This window comes from Pygocentrus nattereri, chromosome 20 (assembly GCF_015220715.1).
Source record: "Pygocentrus nattereri isolate fPygNat1 chromosome 20, fPygNat1.pri, whole genome shotgun sequence".
In the NCBI taxonomy this organism is placed as follows: Eukaryota; Metazoa; Chordata; class Actinopteri; order Characiformes; family Serrasalmidae; genus Pygocentrus; species Pygocentrus nattereri.
The window spans coordinates 9,681,385-9,701,266 of NC_051230.1; the positions used below are offsets into that span (position 1 = coordinate 9,681,385).

A 19,882-nucleotide genomic window follows, 5' to 3' on the forward strand; every position below is an offset into this window, starting at 1 on the left:
AGCATCCGCCAACTCCTGGACAGTCTGTGGTGCAACTTGACGTTGGTGGATGGAGCGAGACATGATGTCCCAGATGTGCTCAATCGGATTCAGGTCTGGGGAAGGCCATGACCGGGCCAGTCCATAGCTTCAATGCCTTCATCTTGCAGGAACTGCTGACACACTCCAGCCACATGAGGTCCAGCATTGTCCTGCATTAGGAGGAACCCAGGGCTAACCGCTCCAGCATATGGTTTCACAAGGGGTCTGAGGATCTCATCTCGGTACCTAATGGCAGTCAGGCTACCTCTGGCGATCACATGGAGGGCTGTGCGGCCCTCCAAAGAAATGCCACCCCATACCATTACTGACCCACTGCCAAACCGGTCATGCTGAAGGATGTTGCAGGCAGCAGATCGCTCTCCACGGCGTCTCCAGACTCTGTCATGTCTGTCACATGTGCTCAGTGGAAGCCTGCTTTCATCTGTGAAGAGCACAGGGCGCCAGTGGTGAATTTGCCAATCCTGGTGTTCTCTGGCAAATGCCAAGTGTCCTGCACGGTGTTGGGCTGTGAGCACAACCCCCATCTGTGGACGTCGGGCCCTCATACCATCCTCATGGAGTCGGTTTTTGACCGTTTGTGCAGACACATGAACATTTGTGGCCTGCTGGAGGTCATTTTGCAGGGCTCTGGCAGTGCTCCTCCTGTTCCTCCTTGCACAAAGGCGGAGACAGCGGTTCTGCTGCTGGGTTGATGCCCTCCTACGGCCTCCTCCACGTCTCCTGGTGTACTGGCCTGTCTCCTGGTAGCACCTCTAGGCTCTGGACACTACGCTGACAGACACAGCAAACCTTCTTGCCACAGCTCGCATTGATGTGCCATCCTGGATGAGCTGCACTACCTGAGCCTCTTGTGTGGGTTGTAGAGTCCGTCTCATGCTACCATGAGTGTGAAAGCACCACCAACATTGAAAAGTGACCAAAACATCAGCCAGAAAGCAGAAAGGTACTGAGCAGTGGTCTGTGGTCCCCACCTGCAGAGCCACTCCTTTATTGAGTGTGTCTTGCTAATTGTCAATAATTTCCACCTGTTGTCTATTCCATTTGCACAACAGCTGTGAAATTGATTGTCAGTGTTGCTTCCTAAGTGGACAGTTTGATTTCACAGAAGTTTGATTTACTTGGAGTTATGTTGTTTAAGTGTTCCCTTTATTTTTTTGAGCAGTGTACAAACAGCACACAGAATGCAAGCACATGGGCAAGAGGAGTCCAAAAGATAGAGGTAGGTAGAGAGAGAGAGAGAGAGAGAGAGAGAGAGAGAGAGAGAGAGAGAGAGAGAGAGAGAGAGAGAGGTAAAGAGAGAGAGAGAGAGAGAGAGAGAGAGGTAGAGAGAGAGGTAGAGAGAGAGAGAGAGAGAGAGAGAGAGGTAGAGAGAGAGGTAGAGAGAGAGAGAGAGAGAGAGAGGTAGAGGTAGAGAGAGAGAGAGAGAGAGAGAGAGAGAGAGAGAGGGGTAGAGAGAGGGGTAGAGAGAGGGGTAGAGAGAGGGGTAGAGAGAGGTAGAGAGAGGTAGAGAGAGAGAGGTAGAGGGAGAGAGAGAGAGAGAGAGAGAGAGGAGAGAGGTAGAGAGAGAGAGAGGTAGAGAGAGAGAGAGAGAGAGAGAGAGAGAGAGAGAGAGAGAGAGAGAGAGAGAGAGAGAGATTTTCCTATATGCTGGGCTACTTTACTTGTTGACATCTCATAATATCCCTTGCAACTGAAGTCAAAACAACACTGTGCATGACCGCTGTGCTGAAGAACAATCTTACAGGAGTGCAACCAGCCATTCAACATGCAGAATCGAAGTTGGCACGTCAGTGCTCCACAGAAAAATGCATTGTTAGCAACTCAAGAGACTGAAAAAAAGAGACTGAAAAAGTTGTAAAGCAGGGCTGCTCATACCTTTTCTCTTAGGAGAGCTAAAGTGCAATATTTGTGGTGGGCCAAGGGCCACAAAGTCAAAGCCAAAGGACATATCCTCATGACATGGCCTTTCACACACAAAAAAATCAGCTCAAATCTGTATTTTGACAAAAACAAGTTGTTCACTACAACCTCTCATTAGACTGAATGGGAACTTTACCAACGTGCTGGAAGCTTACCTAACTTCACTACAGGAACTACAATAGAAAATCTTTTGACAACACAGTGTAGTGAAAACACCTACTACACCTGGCAACCCACAGAGTTGAATCAGGTGTGCTCAAGCAGGGAAATAATTAAACTGTGCTGAACTAAGACCCTCCAGGAGCTGAACTGCCATAACCCTGCTACTGACCGGAATCTCTCTGATCATCTCTTCTTGAGGGCTAATGAAAAGCTGCACTCACCGGCTGTCAGGAAAGAGGTCACAACAGGTCACGGCCAAAGGGAAGAAAGCAGGCGGGCAGTCTTCAGGAAGGAACTTCTCCATGAATTTGCCCACATTGAGGCCAAAGTCCAGTGTCCGAGGCAGACACTCTGGATCGGCATACACCTGCCCGATGATCTGGAGAGAAAAATACAGAAAAAGAGTCAATGATATGCGAGTCATATGCAAAAATCAAGAGAGAGTGCAGGATAACACAAATCTAGCTGAACATTTGGTTTTGACATTTGGTTATTTGCATAAGCCCTTTTGGAACCATCACAGTATGAAAAACAAGCTTATTGCAGAGTGGGGAACTGAAAAATGAAGAAAGTGGTCTCAGTAAGGTACAAAATATGCTTCAACAGGCCCACAGCTTACCTCACAGAGCACAATGCCAAAGGAGAAAACGTCCACCTTCTCATCATAGCGTTTACCTGTTCCACACAAAGCGAGACATTTCAGCAAGAGAAACATTAAACTTGTAGCTTAAATCACTAATGTAAACTAATGGGCCTAACAAATTAAAAAAAGTGATGTCTGTATAGAAGACAGTAATAGTCGTCATCAGGAAGCTAAAGAGTCAAAAACCACAAAAGCAAGTGTATTTGCGAATACATAAAGACTGGTTTGTAGAATCTTCTGCATAATTAAATGCTTCAAATGTAAACACAGCCATTCAGAGTGGTTGTGTGTGAAATGCTCTGTTCCTGTCACAGTGGTGGTGATGGGAACCAGGCGTCTGAGGAGTTCAATGCCTCTAAAAGCTCCTTCTCAAAAGTTATGACATGAAATAGTCATAAATACACTACCTGACGTCTGAGACATTAGTCCACCATAGTTTGGGCAAAAATAATATTTTTGAAAGCCATTAATGGTGAAGAGGTACATGCAGAGTATTAAGGGAAAACAGTCCCTAAAGAAAACTTTTTTTGGATTTACCACTATTTTACTATTATCAACTCTGTTATATTGAAAAACTATATATTGACTAAAACACTACATAAAAACTTAGAAGACACAACAATTGCTGTGGATAGCAAAACGGCTACATCCAAGTTGTAAATCTTGTAATTCCTGGTTCCTATCACTATCACTCTAAAGAAACCTGAGCTGGTATATTTCCCTACAAAGAGTCATCAAACATCAAACCATTCTGACTGTATTTGTTTACATCATACCGTTTGAATTATGCACAAAAAGTTTCAAATATTGGTGGAATTTCCCTCAACAAGTTTGATGCAAAACTAAAAAAAAGCTAATTCTGAACAACAAATGTCTTCTCTGATTGACGACCTTTGGGATAAGGGCAAAACTGTGCATCTTTGACCTTTGACAAACTATTCCTACAAATATAAAACACTGTGTAACTCATTGTTGCTTTCCTCCTGGTCATGGTGGACCTAGCAGGTTAGGCTTTTAATATGTTCTGAGAATGAATGACTATGAGCTCTTCTCACCGTTTAGCATCTCTGGGGCCATCCAGTACGGGTTGCCCACGACTGTGTAGCGCTTTTTCCGGTCAATGCGGCGGAACAGCCTCTTCTTATTAGTTGGCTTGTCAGGTGGTGGCTGCTTCACCTTGTCCTCCATGACAAGTCGGGACAAACCAAAGTCCGCCACCACCACTGTGTTGTCCTAAAAGGGTCAAAATTCAAGACGAGGGTTAATCACACTGGATGCTACACTAGAGAAAGCACATAAGTCTTGTATTTAGCTTAGTGAAATATAAATATATATGGGCTTATTGTTGCAACAAATTTGATTACAGTTCCTTAGGAAACCGTAACATATCAAGATCCAAATTTCACCACATTTGGATTTGATTCAATTATATTCATATATATGATTTACACCCTGGTGTAAAGGCAATGGTGACTTTCACCATTTTCTAGCTTTCTGCATTCTACAAATGTGCACGTTAAGATTAATCTTAATCTTAATCCACCATCTGCCTTCCCTCACTGACTTTTGCCTGCTCTCTTTCCTTCCCATTTACCAAGAAAGTATGAAGCATTCCATCTATATGTGTACCCAGCTGCCCAAACTTGACCCGTGAGGATGTTCGATTTCTCCTGGAAGAACCCCACCCCCTTTTTTTCAGTCCAAATGGCCATTAAGTACAAATTCTACATTTTATAACACTATAAAAAAAAGTAGAAGGCATACATTTAACAGAAAAAGACTCAACAACTTTCAGTTTCTTAAAGAAATCTGCAGGGATATTTTTCCACACCTCTAAAGGTGAGTCTTAGAAGCTGGTCACATTTCCTGCTTTTCATAATTCATGCAATCCTAAACACATTCAGTTATGTTGAGGGGTGGACAGTCAATTTCATTTAATGCAGCTTTTGGGCTTCTTGACAGCTGCACATCTTTTCAGACTGTGTTGGGTTGGATTTTTTCAGCTCTGATACAAGAGTCTCTCTCTCTCTCTCTCTCTCTCTCTCTCTCTCTCTCTCTCTCTCTCATAAAGCGTTTAGTGCTGTTTATCTGTTGGGGAGAATTTTGATGATCTATCCAGTCTTCCTTTGATTTTTCCCTTTCTCACATCTAATAAGTTTGAGCACCACTGATGTAAACAGTGTATCAATGCATTTTATTTGGTAGATAAATGTACTGTGGGCTTTAAAACATAAATAGAGTTTCACTGTTTTCTCAGGGTTAAAAATAGATGTTGACAAGTGAGTCTGAACACATAGTTTCCACATCAGGCACTTTCCCAAAATGTCTGAGATTCATGAATGATTCACTCGGTGTGTTTTTTCAAACACTGGTTCTCTCACACCTACACACGTGCACACACACACACACACACACACACACACACCTACACAAACAACGGATACTGATACCAGCACGCTCACTGAGCATCAGCTCTTCTGCCTTCCAGCATAACAACCTCCTACAACCTACAACAAATCTCCTGAGACTGCAGTCTCTCTTTCTCTCTCTCTCTTGCAAGTCTTGCATAACTTGTTTTTGTTTTTCACCTTCAGTCTCTGCCTGTGCTGACAAGAAGGCTAAACTGCTTGTCCCTCAGCCAATGAGCAATGGGGACAGGACAGCCAATCCTTCAGCAGTAGGACAAAAAACAGATTTCAACACCATCAAGGCCCCTTTTTCTAACTCCAGACACAATTACTACTGCAGTTCACACTAAACTGAATGCAAATGGGGTGAACGCTTGCATATGCGAGTGTGAATCAGCGGCTCCTGCATTAAACAGATTTAAAACTGAGTAGGTCAGGGAGTCACGTACCAGTTTCACCAGGCAGTTGTGTGAGTTGAGATCTCTGTGGATGATGCTCATAGAGTGCAGATATGCCTGTAAGGACAGGGATCAGTGTTTATAAGTAAGGCTGGGTGATAAAGCTAAAAATATAAAAAAATAAATAAAAACACTCACAAAATGTGATATGCATCACAACAGCTTTTTTTAGGTTTGCAGACAAGTTGGAACAGACAAAATCCACAAAATTATTTTGTCCCAAAAATAAACAACTTATGAAGAAAACGTATGAAAAAATATGAACAAATGGTATAAATAAACTAATGAAATAAGACAAAGACAGTAGGATAATAAATAGTGTGGGACAAAAGATCATACTTGTTTCTTTGGAATGTATCCAGTTACTGTACACTGGTTGTTTACAGGCTTTCTATAACTAGTCACTCTTTTTTGTTCTCTACATCTCTCTTTCTGACACATGTAGCTGTTTGGTGATCTAGAAGTACTGATGATACCCAGGATACAGTCAGCAAAGCATACTGTAATGTAATTTATTACAATACGTATATCACATCATTATACTGCACATCTGTATTTATAAAGAGGGCAGTAAGGAGAAAAAACAATTCATACAGTAAATTAATACAACATAGACTCAAACTCCGATAAAAACCAGCAAATCTACACATCAATTACTCATTTCGTCAATTCAATTAATTATTCCTCCTAACTACGTGATGCAGTTTCAAAGTACTTACTGAATAATAGTAATTCATTGTAGTCACAAATAATAGTAGTATCCAAAGTTACTTAGTAGTAATGGTATTCATAGTAGTTACTAAATAATAATGTTAGAAGGAATAGCTGAATAACATTCACAGTATTCATAGTTGTTAATAAGTAATAATGCCACTATTCATAGTACTTACTGAATAATCCTAATATTCACAGTCATTACTGAATAACAATAATATTCATCACAAATTCTGAATAACAACATTATTCATGATAGTCACTTTTATTGAATAACAACAGCCTTTATAATTGAATCCATAGCAGTTACTCAATAAATACAGTATTTATGGTAGTTAAAACACAAAATAATATTCTTGGGAATGACTGAATAACTGCAGTACTATTCATAGTATTTATTGAATTATAATAATATTCAAAATTGTTACTGAATAACAACAGCAGTAAAAATCATAGTTATTGAATAATAACAGGTCACTGAATATTGCATTTATGATAAATCTTGAATAGTAACTGTACCAAGTATAGTAACTGGATTGGATTATAACAGTAGAATTCATTGTTACTGAATGACAGTAGTTTTTATAGTATTTCCTGAATAGCATTAACAGTGTTAAGTGTTCATAGTAGTTACAGGACTTACTGAGATACTGCCAATAGGCCTTAAGAATAATAAGTGAACAATAACCCTGGAGTTAGCATATTAGCAATAGCAAAGGTGTTTTAGGCTAAAAGAATGTCACTTCACTCAGAGAGCCAGTGGGCCTCTCGATATGCTTTCTTTATAGCAAGCTTTAAAAAGAGTCTGACAGTAATGTATAAACATGCGAGTGTGTTTCGGGGTTATGTGTCTGTGAATGTGACAGGTCACCTTGGAAACAGAAAAGCTATGGGATTCTATGCTACTAACTCAAGAGGTCTCTCACTAGACTTGTGTAGAAGGAATGGCCTTTCACACAACAGCATGCACTGGACTGAATGGTAAAAACAGAGCCTTAAACTCTGTAGTGGAAAAGGTGCATTTAACAGTAAACCAGTTTGAAAAAGATATCTAAATAGATCTGAAATCCAGTCTGAAAGTCAAATCGGAGACTTGGTGTAGTACACGTTTAAACTGATATCAACTCATGCACATTCAGCAGTGATCAGTAAACATAAAGTCACTGGCAATCACGTAAGTGAATGTAGTCCACCACTCACCATTCCAGAAGCAATGCCTTTGGCAAAGCTAACCCTCTGCCTCCATGGGAACGGGTCCTGAAGAATGAGGGAGAAAGAGAGAGAGAGAGAGAGAAAGAATGAATAGGTGGCTTTACAAACTATCAACAATGACAGCTGCATCACATGACTGTCCTGGTTTGCTCTGAAGCAATGACAGAGTGCCATTACATAGTCACCCTCTTTACTCAACACAGGTGTAGCTGAACTAAAGTGAATGCGTGAATTAGGGATGCACTGATGGTTTCTGGGCTGATTACATAAATAATAAAACCTTATTGTTGTGGACATTGATACCGGTGGCTAATGGTTTATTATTCTGGCATTTTAAAGTAGTTCAGACTTTTACAGTTCACATCGTAACTCATAAAAGATGAGCAGTGAACATAAGACAGGTTTAAACTCTAAAGATCAAACAGTGATTAATTTTACGTGAGTTAAATCAAACATCACCACTCTTGACAATTACTACTAAAATTTTCATAATTTTAAGTATTTTATTTACATCCAGAAAGACAATGAACATTAAATGTATTGTTTGGAGTCTAGCCCAAGGCCTCCTATTGCCTTAGCAGTTGTGTGTGTGCACTGTGTGGTGAGTAATAAAACCTCCAATCTTCTGTGTGTGGGGTGATGTTATTGTCCACTATGCTCCACTTCATTTATTAGGGTGTTCAATAAGTAGCTTAATCAGTGGCTCTAATTATTCCCTCCAATTTCAACATGAAACCAATAATAATGAGTACAACAGTTCTGTCGATTGACTGGTTGAGAAACACTCTACCACATTTTTTTTTAACATTAACTATCATTCCACCGAGCACCTGTTCATGGGTTTTTACATTGTGGATAATCATTACCAAGTTTCTACTTCAGTGCATACATAAACAGAAAATAGACACATTGGACAATTTCTATAAGATTATATTTGACCTGCAGCCTGTTTGGTCAGATTCAGAAGAGGAGTTTGACTGCAGGCTTACACCAAATTCCAAACCTGCTATTGGCCTTAAAGGGGAATTCCACCAATTTTTCAAAATCTCTGCATAGTTCAATCAACAAGAAGTCAACAAACTCATTCAGAGTGGTTTGGTTTGAAATGCTTAACTGTCGCGAAACTTACCAATGCGGATTTGTTTACAGTGGTGGTGATAGAAACCAGGAGTTGTGCAAATATAATTATTTTATTCATGATCCAAAACCACCAGTGAACGTACTTGAGTCTTCTGAGTATTTGAATGTTAACAGTGATGGTAAAATAGAGGTAAATGTGGAAGACAAGTTTTACTGGGGAGTATTATGCCTCACAATACTCTTCATGCCTATACAGGTATTTAAAAAAATTAAGCCAAAAGACTGTACAGAACTAGTGTAAAACAACGTCTTAGACATCAGCAGCACAAAAGCAAGTATGTCTTGTTTTAATATTCTATGAGAGAACATTTACAGGCAAACTCTTTAAATGTCTGGTTCCTATCAGCACCACTGTCAACAGTTTTGACTCGTCAAATTTCTCTACAAAGCAGCCAAAGCACAGTGGATGCCTTTGTTTACATCTCGACAACTGACCTATGCAGAAGTTCTGAAAAATCAGTGGAACTCCACTTTAACTAAGCAGTTTTTAGTCCACAGCAATGGCAAATGTTGAAAAATGCTGAGCTGAAGCTGAAGAACTTTCATGGCTCTATCCGTAAAAGCTATTACTGGAAAGAACTGCCAATATCAAAGCACATTTGGTACAATATTGGAGCATTCTTTGCTTTACTTTTCTTCTTATTATTTTGTTTTACTTTTCACTTCAGGTTGTGTGTCATCATAATTGATATTACTGGCATGGCCAGCATGAGTGCTTTGTTTGTATTGTCCATGATATTTCAGACTCAACACACTTTAGCAATAAATAAATTCACAGCATGGCAGCAGATGGAAATAACTAATAAATGGAATCAATGGAAGCTGCCATTTAAAAGCTGTCTTTAAGCGAGAAGCCTGCACATGGGTAGACGCATAGCAACAGCAACAGGATTACAGATTCAAAAGGTTGAATTATTGCCTTAACAGCATTTTAAAAAAGTGTTGTCCATAGTTTGTTGTGTTAACTTGTTATTGAAATGCTTAACCCTGCTACTAAACATAATACAGTATATACACGTAGCTACATGCAGTGGCAACCTCTGCGCTGACCTTCTCCTCAAACAGCATATTTCTGGTCCTCATCTGCTGGCCATGTGGTGGAGCTGGCCACAGTGGGAGGCCAGGAAAACAACCTCTCTTTTGAACTCCCTCACCTGGAAACACTTTCTCTCTTTCCCCCCTGCATTCCTTCCTCACTCTCCCAATGCATGCACAGCTCTCTCACTTTCTCTCACACGGTTCTGTACCAGCTCCTTCTGCAGAGTTTACTTCGAACATCAGAGCGAGGCAGAGACATTGTTTGGCTGAAATCTAGACTTTCTGCAGCCACAACCAGAAGTGTTTGATTGAGAATGAAGGAAGCAGGGAGAAGGAGGAGGTGTGATTTATCCGTCTGGACGTACCATGTCTCTAATGAAGTCCTTCAGTGTTCCTCCCTCAATGAACTCTGTGATCAGGTTTAGCCTCTTGTCTTTGTACAGCACGCCAATGAACTTGAGGACGTTTGGGTGATCCAGACTCCGCATCACTTTCACCTAGAGAGAAATTGAGAGAGAGGCTGATAACGTATTTAAGTTCAGTTTAGGGCTGTCACTATTAGTTCAAACTTAAAATATGCTTATTTGTGCAAACTGCCAAATAATCACTGCTGATTCATCAATAAGGTACAGTTTAACATTTTAAATCAAACACTGGAGTTTAACTGAGTAATCGAGACAGTCCTAGTCCATTTATAATCTCTTGACTCTATACTGATTCAAACTAGAAGAGAACTATAAACTCATTTGCTGTTCTCCACGTTATAAAAATCTCACAAACCCACAAAGAACCCCCAGATACCTTAATCCACCATCACAGCTGAACCCATGAGTCCAGCTAAACAGCAGTGAAGAACATAGTGCAAAGGTGATGGAGTAAAGAACACAGCCTCACCTCCTTTAGGAAGGTTTTCTGGGTCTCCTCGTCACAGCGGATGAGCTCCTTCATTACCATGACCTCCCCCGTCGCCTTATGAGTGACCTGTTCCACAACAAACCACCAATTAACCATTCTGATTTATATTCATTACTACTAAAAGTGGTATTTGTGCTGATTAGTCTATTATTAAAACAAAAAACAAAGACATTTCCAGAGAACCAAAACTCCAGAGTGGAAAATAACGGATCAGCTAAAATTACTGCACACCCCTCAATCTGTTGGGCCCCATTGACTTATTTCAAACCAGTCCCTTGATAACAGGACTTATGGATGATTTTTATCTAGCAAAGACCTCTAAACTGAAGAGTGAAGTGAATCCTGAGCAGACAAACCTTAATGGCCTGGCCGAAGAAGCCCTTGCCCAGCACCTCCCCATGGATGAGGTCACAGGGGCGGAAGATGCGGTGGGAGCAGCTGGAGGAGGCGCGGAGCGACTCAGAGCGGCCGATGTCCCGCGTCAGTGGTGGGAGATCCTTCGGAGAGCCAGGACCCGGAGATTTACAGATACTGTTGCTGCGCCTGCAATTTACATTCAAAAACAATCCAATCCATTACAAGAATTTCCTAAACTTCTTCTGTTTGCAAATCAGTCAGCTGGGGTTAACCTACCTGAGCGATCTCCTCTTCAGCGTCCCCTCATCAGCTTCTGTTCTCTCAATCACCCCGTCTGACGGAGAGGAGAGCCGCAGGCGGGATGCGGCAGGGACACCCAGACGGTTGTTGGTGGTACCGAGGCGAAGCCGGTCCAGTCGCTGCCTGACTGGATCATACTCTATCAGCAGCTGCAGAGTCTGACTTGTGCGATGGATGAGGTTCTCCACCTAGATCAGCCAATCAGAGTTTGATTTTAACCTTCAAGATAAATGCTGGCTGTTTTAGACACATTTATGGAGTAACATCATGATGTAAGGACAAAGTAAATAAGTAAATAAACTGTAAACTTCAGTAAATAAACTGTGCATTTCCCTAAAAATTAACATGGAGAATAAAGTTATAATAAAATTAATATTGAGGACAAAGTTCTGACAAAATTAACATTCATAATGAAATGCTGCGCGTTAAAATGTGCATAATTGTGTTCTCTGAAGAGGACGTGTTAAACTAATTTCAAAATATTTGACCAGTGGTACCCAAATGTATTCATATGACTGTAGAATCACACAGTTGGGAGACATCTAGCCAGCAGCTGAGAACTGGCAATGACTATTAGGCACAGAACTGCGAAAGAATTTCCTCACATCAGATTAAATCCCAAAGACAGCACTGCTGACAGTGTTTATGTTTTAACCAGACCCTGCAGTCTGTGGCATTTAGCTGCTGTGTTTACAATGGAGGTTTAAATTTAACTCCGTTTTTATAAGATCTTCATACATCACTTGCAAACAATTCACTAGCCAACATGTATCACAATGGTCTGGATGCTTCTAAACAGGTTTTCAAATTCCTGAGAGCCTGGATCCAAGCTCATCTGATGATGAACGCTTTGTTTATAAATGCCATGAGCACACAGACAACACAGCAGAGTGATCACAGAGGCTCAAACATCATTCAGCCTGCATTCTCATCAGGCCGGCAAAAGAACAGGCAACAGACGAGATTAGTTCCACCTGTCACGCAATTAAATACAGACATTCACATTTGCATCAATGAATTGGTAGTGACTGGTTTGCAGTTTGCACGATAATGCATATTTTAAACTGTCCTAAAGTTTTTCTAAAGTATTTCTTTTCCATCAGTAAGACTGTTTATACTGCTGTTGCACTTATTTAATATGTAAAGACTGATCTACCAAAGCCAAAAATGCATAGATTTTGACTACAATTTGATGCAAGGAAATTCACGAATAGGAAAACAAGACATCATAGTGTCTCACTTCACCGTGACTCTGATTAAACTAATCTATAAGCGCTAACTGATCTGATCTGCACTCTCCACTCTCAAAAAAGTGCATATGATGATAATGGAAGCCTCATCCATAATTTATATAGTGACACACATAAAGCCCCAGGGCTTTTTTGGGGGTCAGGTTCATGTGGTGAAATGCATATCACTGTTATCTGAAGAAAACCTTGTATCTTCATTTTTGACGTTTTTCAGTGTTTGGGGTAATTTGAAAATGCCTGTTATACTTCACATTATATGTACATTTCATGATGAATAGACTGAAAGAAACAACTTGGAAAAACGTCTGGTTCCATTGACTTACATTAATATGTTTTTTCCTTCTCTAGTAAGGTTACCATTTTGGAGATATGGGGTTTTCTTCTGATAGCAGCGACATGCTTAATGTTTTTATAAATGTATTTAAGTGTTATAAAGGATTCTCCCAATACCCTTTTTTTAAAAAAGATTTTTAAAAGTTTATCAGTTGTTGAAACAGGGATGTGCAGCATCTTTTATGTGAAGCACTATTTAAGTGCTATTTGAGTGCTAACAGAGCCCCCTTGTGGAGAACCTTCAGCCTGCTGAATGTCATTGATGAGCGAGTGAGTTACAAGCCATAACGTTCTCTACATCTAATACTCAGTATATTTTTTGATTACCAATATTATTGACAGTGACAAACTTAAACGACCCAAATCATACATTTTATTGTAAAGCCCATTTATAGCATGTACCAAAAACAGTCTTAATCCAATTTTACACATCTATTTTCCAACCTGTCCTTATCTCCAAATTAAACAAGCTGTTTTTGTTACTGAGCCTTTTAAACTGATACACGCAAATGATCACTGTCTTGATTGGCTGCCATATATTGCGCCACAACCAAAAGCAGTCTGAACTAAAACACTCCTTATAACTTTAGTGTAAATGGGAAAGGCTAAACTCCACTATGGTGAACACGTAAATGGTTTTGTTTGGTTTTTGTAACATCATAAAAACTGTGAATTCAAAAAAGGCTTGTTTTAAAGCTAGGTTTCATGTTATGGCTATATAGACTGAGAAAAGTTTTGTAACCACTGCAGTGTTTACATACTACATCACAATTTTTGCTTAAAAAAATAAATAAATAAAATGGGAGGAAAACCATGACGTGCCCTTCAATACTGGTCTGATGTGAAATAGGTCATTGTAGAAGTTACACACTCAGATTTCTTTAGACTGGTAGTGATGGGAACCAGGGGTGTTATTGTCTATAACACTAAAACAGCCATTTTTCATTATCGAAAGCCACCAGCGAACCAGTGAACACGTCTTCCAAGTTTTTATATGTAATGTTCATGGTAAAATAGTGGAAAATATTTTCTCTGGGCACTGTTTTACCTTTTAACGTCCTTTGTGTACCTCTTCGCCATGAATAGACTAAAATAAATGGATTATCATGACGTTTTAGGCCAAACCGATCACAAAACGATCGCAAAACAATGTCTCATGCATCAGGCAGTGTATTCATGACCATTTTGTTTAATAACCTTCTATGTGGGAGCTTTTAGTGGCCAATGTGAACAATTCCGACTAAGTTTTCACTTTACAAAAAGTGGTCTGAACGACTCTGTTTACATCTTCACCATTTATCAATTTTTCAGAATTTCTATATAACTACAGTTTTCCTTTAATACCTACTATGATTCAGATCTCAAGCCACTGCTGATGGGCTTCATGCTTCATTAAAACACTGCTGTCGTTAAAAAAGTTAAAGTTCTTCTGTGTGTCTAATTACGGTAAAGCACAGATGTAACAGGACTTAAGTTGAGTCTGTGGAATCCAGAAAGTCTTTCCCTCATGAGAAACGGTGGGAACCAAATTAAATTTGTGAATGCATGAAGAGAATGCCAAGTATTTCGACCTGAGTGACACACCACTCTAGACCTGGACGCAGACCAGGCTTTCTCTCTGCCTCCCTTTCAAACAAAGACACACTCCCTCTTTCAAGTCGGAATACGTGTGACAAGTCTGATTCAAGAACACCTGAAAATTTAAAGGCCCATATCATGTAAAACTCAATTTCCTTTGCCTTTTTCATGAAAGAGTTTAATGTAGTATATAAACACTGGTAAAGCTGCAAAATGTACAATTACCCATACAGTGTATACAGAAACAAACCTGCAAACAAGACCTGTTTAGAAATTAACTGGTTTTGTGAGGTCACAAATATCAGTGCATTTACATATATCCACTTATTCAGCCAATAGTATTCAGCCATTAGCATTAAACATTAGCATTACCAACAAAAGCCAACTTCATCCATGGGCTATTAAGGCTTTCCGTCTTCTGTTTTTTAGGTAATCCGAAATGATGCTGTGTTATGCCACAAGGTAAGATTAAACTCTGAGCAAAGTCTTAGTGGAATGCAAAGGGGAACATTAAAGGGAATCATGATCCTAATGAAAAGCACACTTAACAGCCCAATAATATGTCAAAAGTTTTGAATTTCAGTAACTGGAAGCATCTAGAGCACTTGATGTTTTGGCTGCGACCGTGCAGCCCTGTGAAAGCTATTAGCTGGCCTGGGGATTTTCACACCACAGACAGGCCTGTAGTGGATGCTCTCCGTTCCAGCATAATCACCTTAACTTCATTCCTGGCTAAAGTCCCACCCAGCCTTTGACGCATAGTGCTAGCATGCTAACTCATCTACTCATTCAGCTGTGCATGCTCTCCATTCTCTCTTCATTCCTAGTTGGAGTCCCCCTAGCTCCTGACACATTAAAGTGAGCATGCTAGCTCATATCCTCCACCTTCAGCAGTTCATACTCTCCATTCTAGCCCAATTACATTTACTTCAACACATTATAGTGCTAATTCACCTCCTTCTTCAATAGTGGATGCACTCCATTCCAGGATAATCACCTTTCCTAACCATATTCCTCCCAATCCTTTGACACATTCGTTTGATAGCATGCTAGAAAGCTAATTCACCTGCTCTACCTTCAGCAGTAGAGGCTCTTCATTCCAGACATAATCACCTTAACTTCATTCTTACAGACCTACCCAGCCTTATATATTACAGTGCTAGCATGCTAACTCACCTCCTCTTCCATCAATGTTCCCACAGGAAGGCCGTTAATCTCCAGGATGCGGTCTCCGACGTGGATGGCATTCCGAACCTCCGGGCTAATCAGCATCCCTCGGACCCTGAGAGAGCAGGTACGACTTTGAGAACAGAAACACTTAGCCAGGTTGTCATGCATAGCAACGCACAAGCTAAGAATGTTTACCTAAACAACCGGGGACAGGCTTGTCAGGTTAGCCGATAACTACTGTAACGTCACCATAACAAAACGACATGCCTCAAGCCATCTAGAGGTAATAAAAGCACAGAATGCTGCTTGGTAGATTATACATAGAAAAACTATATATCATCAAATCGAACTGCTTGAAGAACAGATAATACACAATGGTTGGTACACATTCATTTCAACTCCTATTCCAATCACAGAACACTGCAACCCTGCAATTACAGTTACGCAACATATAACTCAGTGTTTACAAGTGTGTGTCTATGGCAAAAGACACATCTGTGCTGTGGTTGGTTTCTGTGATGAATGACAGAACATAAATTCCCTCTGTGTACCATTTCAATTCATTACATGTTTGATATACTGCCACGGTCACAAGTAAAAATATGTCCAGAACAATAACTTCAGAGAACAAGGAAATAAACATTCTTTATACTCCTCATGACACACATACACAAATACAGCATTTTCAAATGTCTTGCATTTATTTGTTTATTTAACTTTATCAGCCATTTTTCTTACTAGTGTCTATGTATGTGAGCGTATATATACACATATCTCTAGTTCCCTCCCACAGACCAAAGACATGCAGTCAGGCCAATTGGACAGGCTAAATTGCTAAACTGCCCCAGGTGTGTGTGTGTGTGCGTGCGTGCGCGTGTGTGAGTGAATGTATATGTATGTCTGTCCTGCGATGGAATGGTGAACTGTCCAAGGTGGGATAGGCTCCAGTTCCCCCCGTGACCCAGAAGAATAACAGTTTAGAAAATATACAGGGTGAGTCAAAAGTAACAGGACACAGTTTTATAACATTTTTTTTGCTGTCACAAGGTGGTGTTTGTTGTGAATTTTCTCAGCATACACAATTGTTTGAGATAACCCCAGAGATAAAAGTCGATAATAAAATAAAAAATAAAATAAACCTGTACTGTGACTTTTGACTCATCCTGTATATGTATGTGTGTGTGTGTGTGTGTATGTATATATATATATATATATATATATATATATATATATATATATATATATATATACATACACACACACACACACACACACACACACACACACACACACACACACACACTCTTTATGTTGTTTTTTTTATATATGTACACACACACACACACAGGTCAAATTACGTGCTTTTTAAAAAAATTTTCTTTCTAAGTGAAAATACATTTACATTAGGAACACACTCTCTACAGAGCACAAATTCAAATATGCCATTTTCCTGAAAATAAAAGCTTTAGTGCAAAATTTTGTAGTATAACATAATGGGTAAAAATAAAAAAAATTAATTAAATATAAAATGTGTTTGCATAGGCCACATTTTATGTTTTATCTTTTTCCCAATATGTTAAATTCAGAGAACAGACTAAGTAAATATCCACTAAACTTTGTGCATCCAACCGCAAGAAGCTACCGGCTATTTAGCATTTACAATCAGAAATAAATGAATAAATAGGCTGATCGCCGATCGCAGATCTGGAGCAAATATCTACAGACGAATATCTTGGCTGATCTAATTGTGAACCACAAATATAGTCTATTATAACTGAAGCTACGCAAGTGAGTCCCGAGTGTCTTTATCAGGTGTTTTAAAGTTTAGAGTGTGCTGGAGGGTGTGATGAGGACTGACTCTTTGACTTGCACGCTGGCCTTGGAGCTGCTGCAATCTCTCAGCACGCTGACTGTGAAGCCCCGTTTTCCGTTGGCTGCGGCTGGCATGGACACCAGGGTGACCGTGTGAGGCAGCGAGTCTAGAGATGAATCAGCTAAGCAACGCCTCTCCAGCATCGGAGCCAGAACCTCCTGCTTATAGCATGTACCACTGTATACACAACACAAAGTGAAAGGAGAAACCTCTGTGAACCTGAGCAATGTCAATCGTCATCATTTCAAACCAAGAAGAACAGCAGCCACAGACAGTTTATAAAATACTAACATTCCTGTCCAACATGCTTGTCAAAAGAGACACTAGGCAAGTTGCTCGTGTGGAATTGCGGACAAAAGAAAAAAAGAAAAAGACAAGGAAATATTAACATTTCAAATACCTGACCAATCCAGTGCTACAATATTTACATTATTTAAGAATCATTCAACTTTCTGCTGCTTGAGAGCTTAAAATGACAATTCTGAGAAGTCCGTCACTGCTGACAACAGAGAGTCACATCAGTCATACAAAGCTGAAAATACTGGAAGTGTAAAGATAAGATCTAAAATATAAATAAGAATTATATTAGCAAATATTCAGCTACTGGAACTGGTCACAGAATTTTCAGTCTGGCCCTAATCAGTAGAATTCTGAGTAAAGGACTAATTCGTAATTGGGGGTTCCGGCGATTTTAAAAATTTTCATACATTGTTAAGTTTGTGAACAAAGTCATTCAAAGTGGCTTGATGTGAAATGCTCTATTCTAGAGAAATTCAGCGATTTGTCACAATTGTTCACAGTGGTGGTGACAGGAACCAAAACATCTAAAATGTTTATTGCCTCTAAAAGCTCCCTTGCAAAAACTTTTCATAGAATATTTTATGACTGTTTTGAGAAGTGTCTTTTTTAAATCTACCCACAGCAGAGAGGTAAATGCAGGGCAGTGAATGGCAAAAAGTCATATCATATATTTTCAGATTTTATTATCCTTATAAACATACATTTGGTTGCTCTTGATAGTACATTTTTGAGTTGTATTTATTTATTTGAGTTGTTAATATTGTGACCCCTGGTTCCAATCACCACCTCCACAAAGAAATCTGAGCTGGTAAGTTTCACTACAACGAACCACTTTACACCAAACCAGAGACTGACTGAATTACGCAAAAATGTAAAAAATCTGGTGAAATGTCCCTTTAAAACTAACATTACACTGAGAACAACGGAATCAGCACGTCTGTAGTTACATAACAGTAAAACAATTATTCCAATTGAAAATACATTCCCAGGCCATTAGAGGGCCTTAAAGAAATTCCCCAGCATTTTCAACCTAACCTGCTGCATCTGAAGCGTACGGCCAATTAGCATAAACAAACATTTTAATGCATTTCCCTCAAATAAAAGAACATAACCACAGACACAAAACTTAACAGCGGCCAGTGGGAAGGCGCTTCAGCTAATATGTTTAGGAGAGATTTTCTTTTTCCTGTACGAAAGCTTGCCAAACTTTTTGTCCATGGTAACTGAGTATGTGCTTCAGATGCAGTGGACAGAGATAAGGCTGAAAACTGCTGGAGAATTTCTTTCAACAGAAAGAGAAAAACAGAGAGAGTGAATGCAGCCTGTTCTCACCAGTAGAGTTTGGAGCGCTCCACCAAGGCGTAGGTGTCCCGCTCCTCGATCACCACCTTACAGCTGAGACACACGAAACACTCCGGGTGGTATTTGTGCTCTCCAGCCACCTGAGAACACAATCACAGTTTGGTCCGGATCAGCATTGTCCCAGAGCGGGAAACAAGCTTGAAAACCCACTACTCCCGATGGAAACCATCTCTGAAAAGCCAGCGTGTCCCTGTGGTTGGTATACGCTGCCCTGCTGCGGAAGGCTTCAGTATGAATTGTGGTTATGGATGAGACAATATTCCCAATTCCCAGAGTGCGTATTCCCAAGTCTGTGTTCTCTGCAAGCTCTGCCTGTGTTCTGTCAGTAATGCTCAGCCTCTCTCTCTCTCTCACCTGCTTCTGTCTGGGCCTGTCTACTGTCAGTGATGTAATGCAATCAGCACCTCCCTGTTGTCTGGATCATTACACACCACCCAGCACTCCCTCCCTCCCTCCCTCCCTCCCTCTAACACTGTTTCAGTCTTCCATTTCTGTTTCACGATCTTCTTTCTCATTCACAGCATTCTTTCAATCAGCTTCCTTATTTTTGTTACACTCTCTCCTTCCTTTTCCACTCCAGCCACCTGTCTGCCCCTCTCTTACACATTCAGCCTATATCTCAGCACATACCACAGTGTAAAAGCCATTGCGGGGGGGGGGGACAAAACAAAAAAAACTTCCCCTTTTCCAACAGTACTCTGAACTTC

At 40.1% G+C, this 19,882-nt stretch overlaps 1 protein-coding gene across 1 annotated transcript in view; it reads right to left on the reverse strand.

The window, feature by feature from the left end:
- Nucleotides 1-19,882, reverse strand: part of limk2 (LIM domain kinase 2) — a 56,026-nt gene that overhangs the window by 3,662 nt on the left and 32,482 nt on the right. Inside the window, exons 4-15 of the mRNA XM_017725415.2 lie at nucleotides 19,146-19,255; nucleotides 17,499-17,690; nucleotides 15,647-15,752; nucleotides 11,286-11,497; nucleotides 11,009-11,195; nucleotides 10,632-10,718; nucleotides 10,103-10,234; nucleotides 7,548-7,604; nucleotides 5,625-5,690; nucleotides 3,823-4,000; nucleotides 2,744-2,799; nucleotides 2,346-2,503 (exon numbers count right to left, since the gene is read on the reverse strand). Of these exons, the coding sequence (XP_017580904.1) occupies nucleotides 2,346-2,503; nucleotides 2,744-2,799; nucleotides 3,823-4,000; nucleotides 5,625-5,690; nucleotides 7,548-7,604; nucleotides 10,103-10,234; nucleotides 10,632-10,718; nucleotides 11,009-11,195; nucleotides 11,286-11,497; nucleotides 15,647-15,752; nucleotides 17,499-17,690; nucleotides 19,146-19,255 (1,541 nt within the window). The remainder of the gene's footprint in view (nucleotides 1-2,345; nucleotides 2,504-2,743; nucleotides 2,800-3,822; nucleotides 4,001-5,624; nucleotides 5,691-7,547; nucleotides 7,605-10,102; nucleotides 10,235-10,631; nucleotides 10,719-11,008; nucleotides 11,196-11,285; nucleotides 11,498-15,646; nucleotides 15,753-17,498; nucleotides 17,691-19,145; nucleotides 19,256-19,882) is intronic.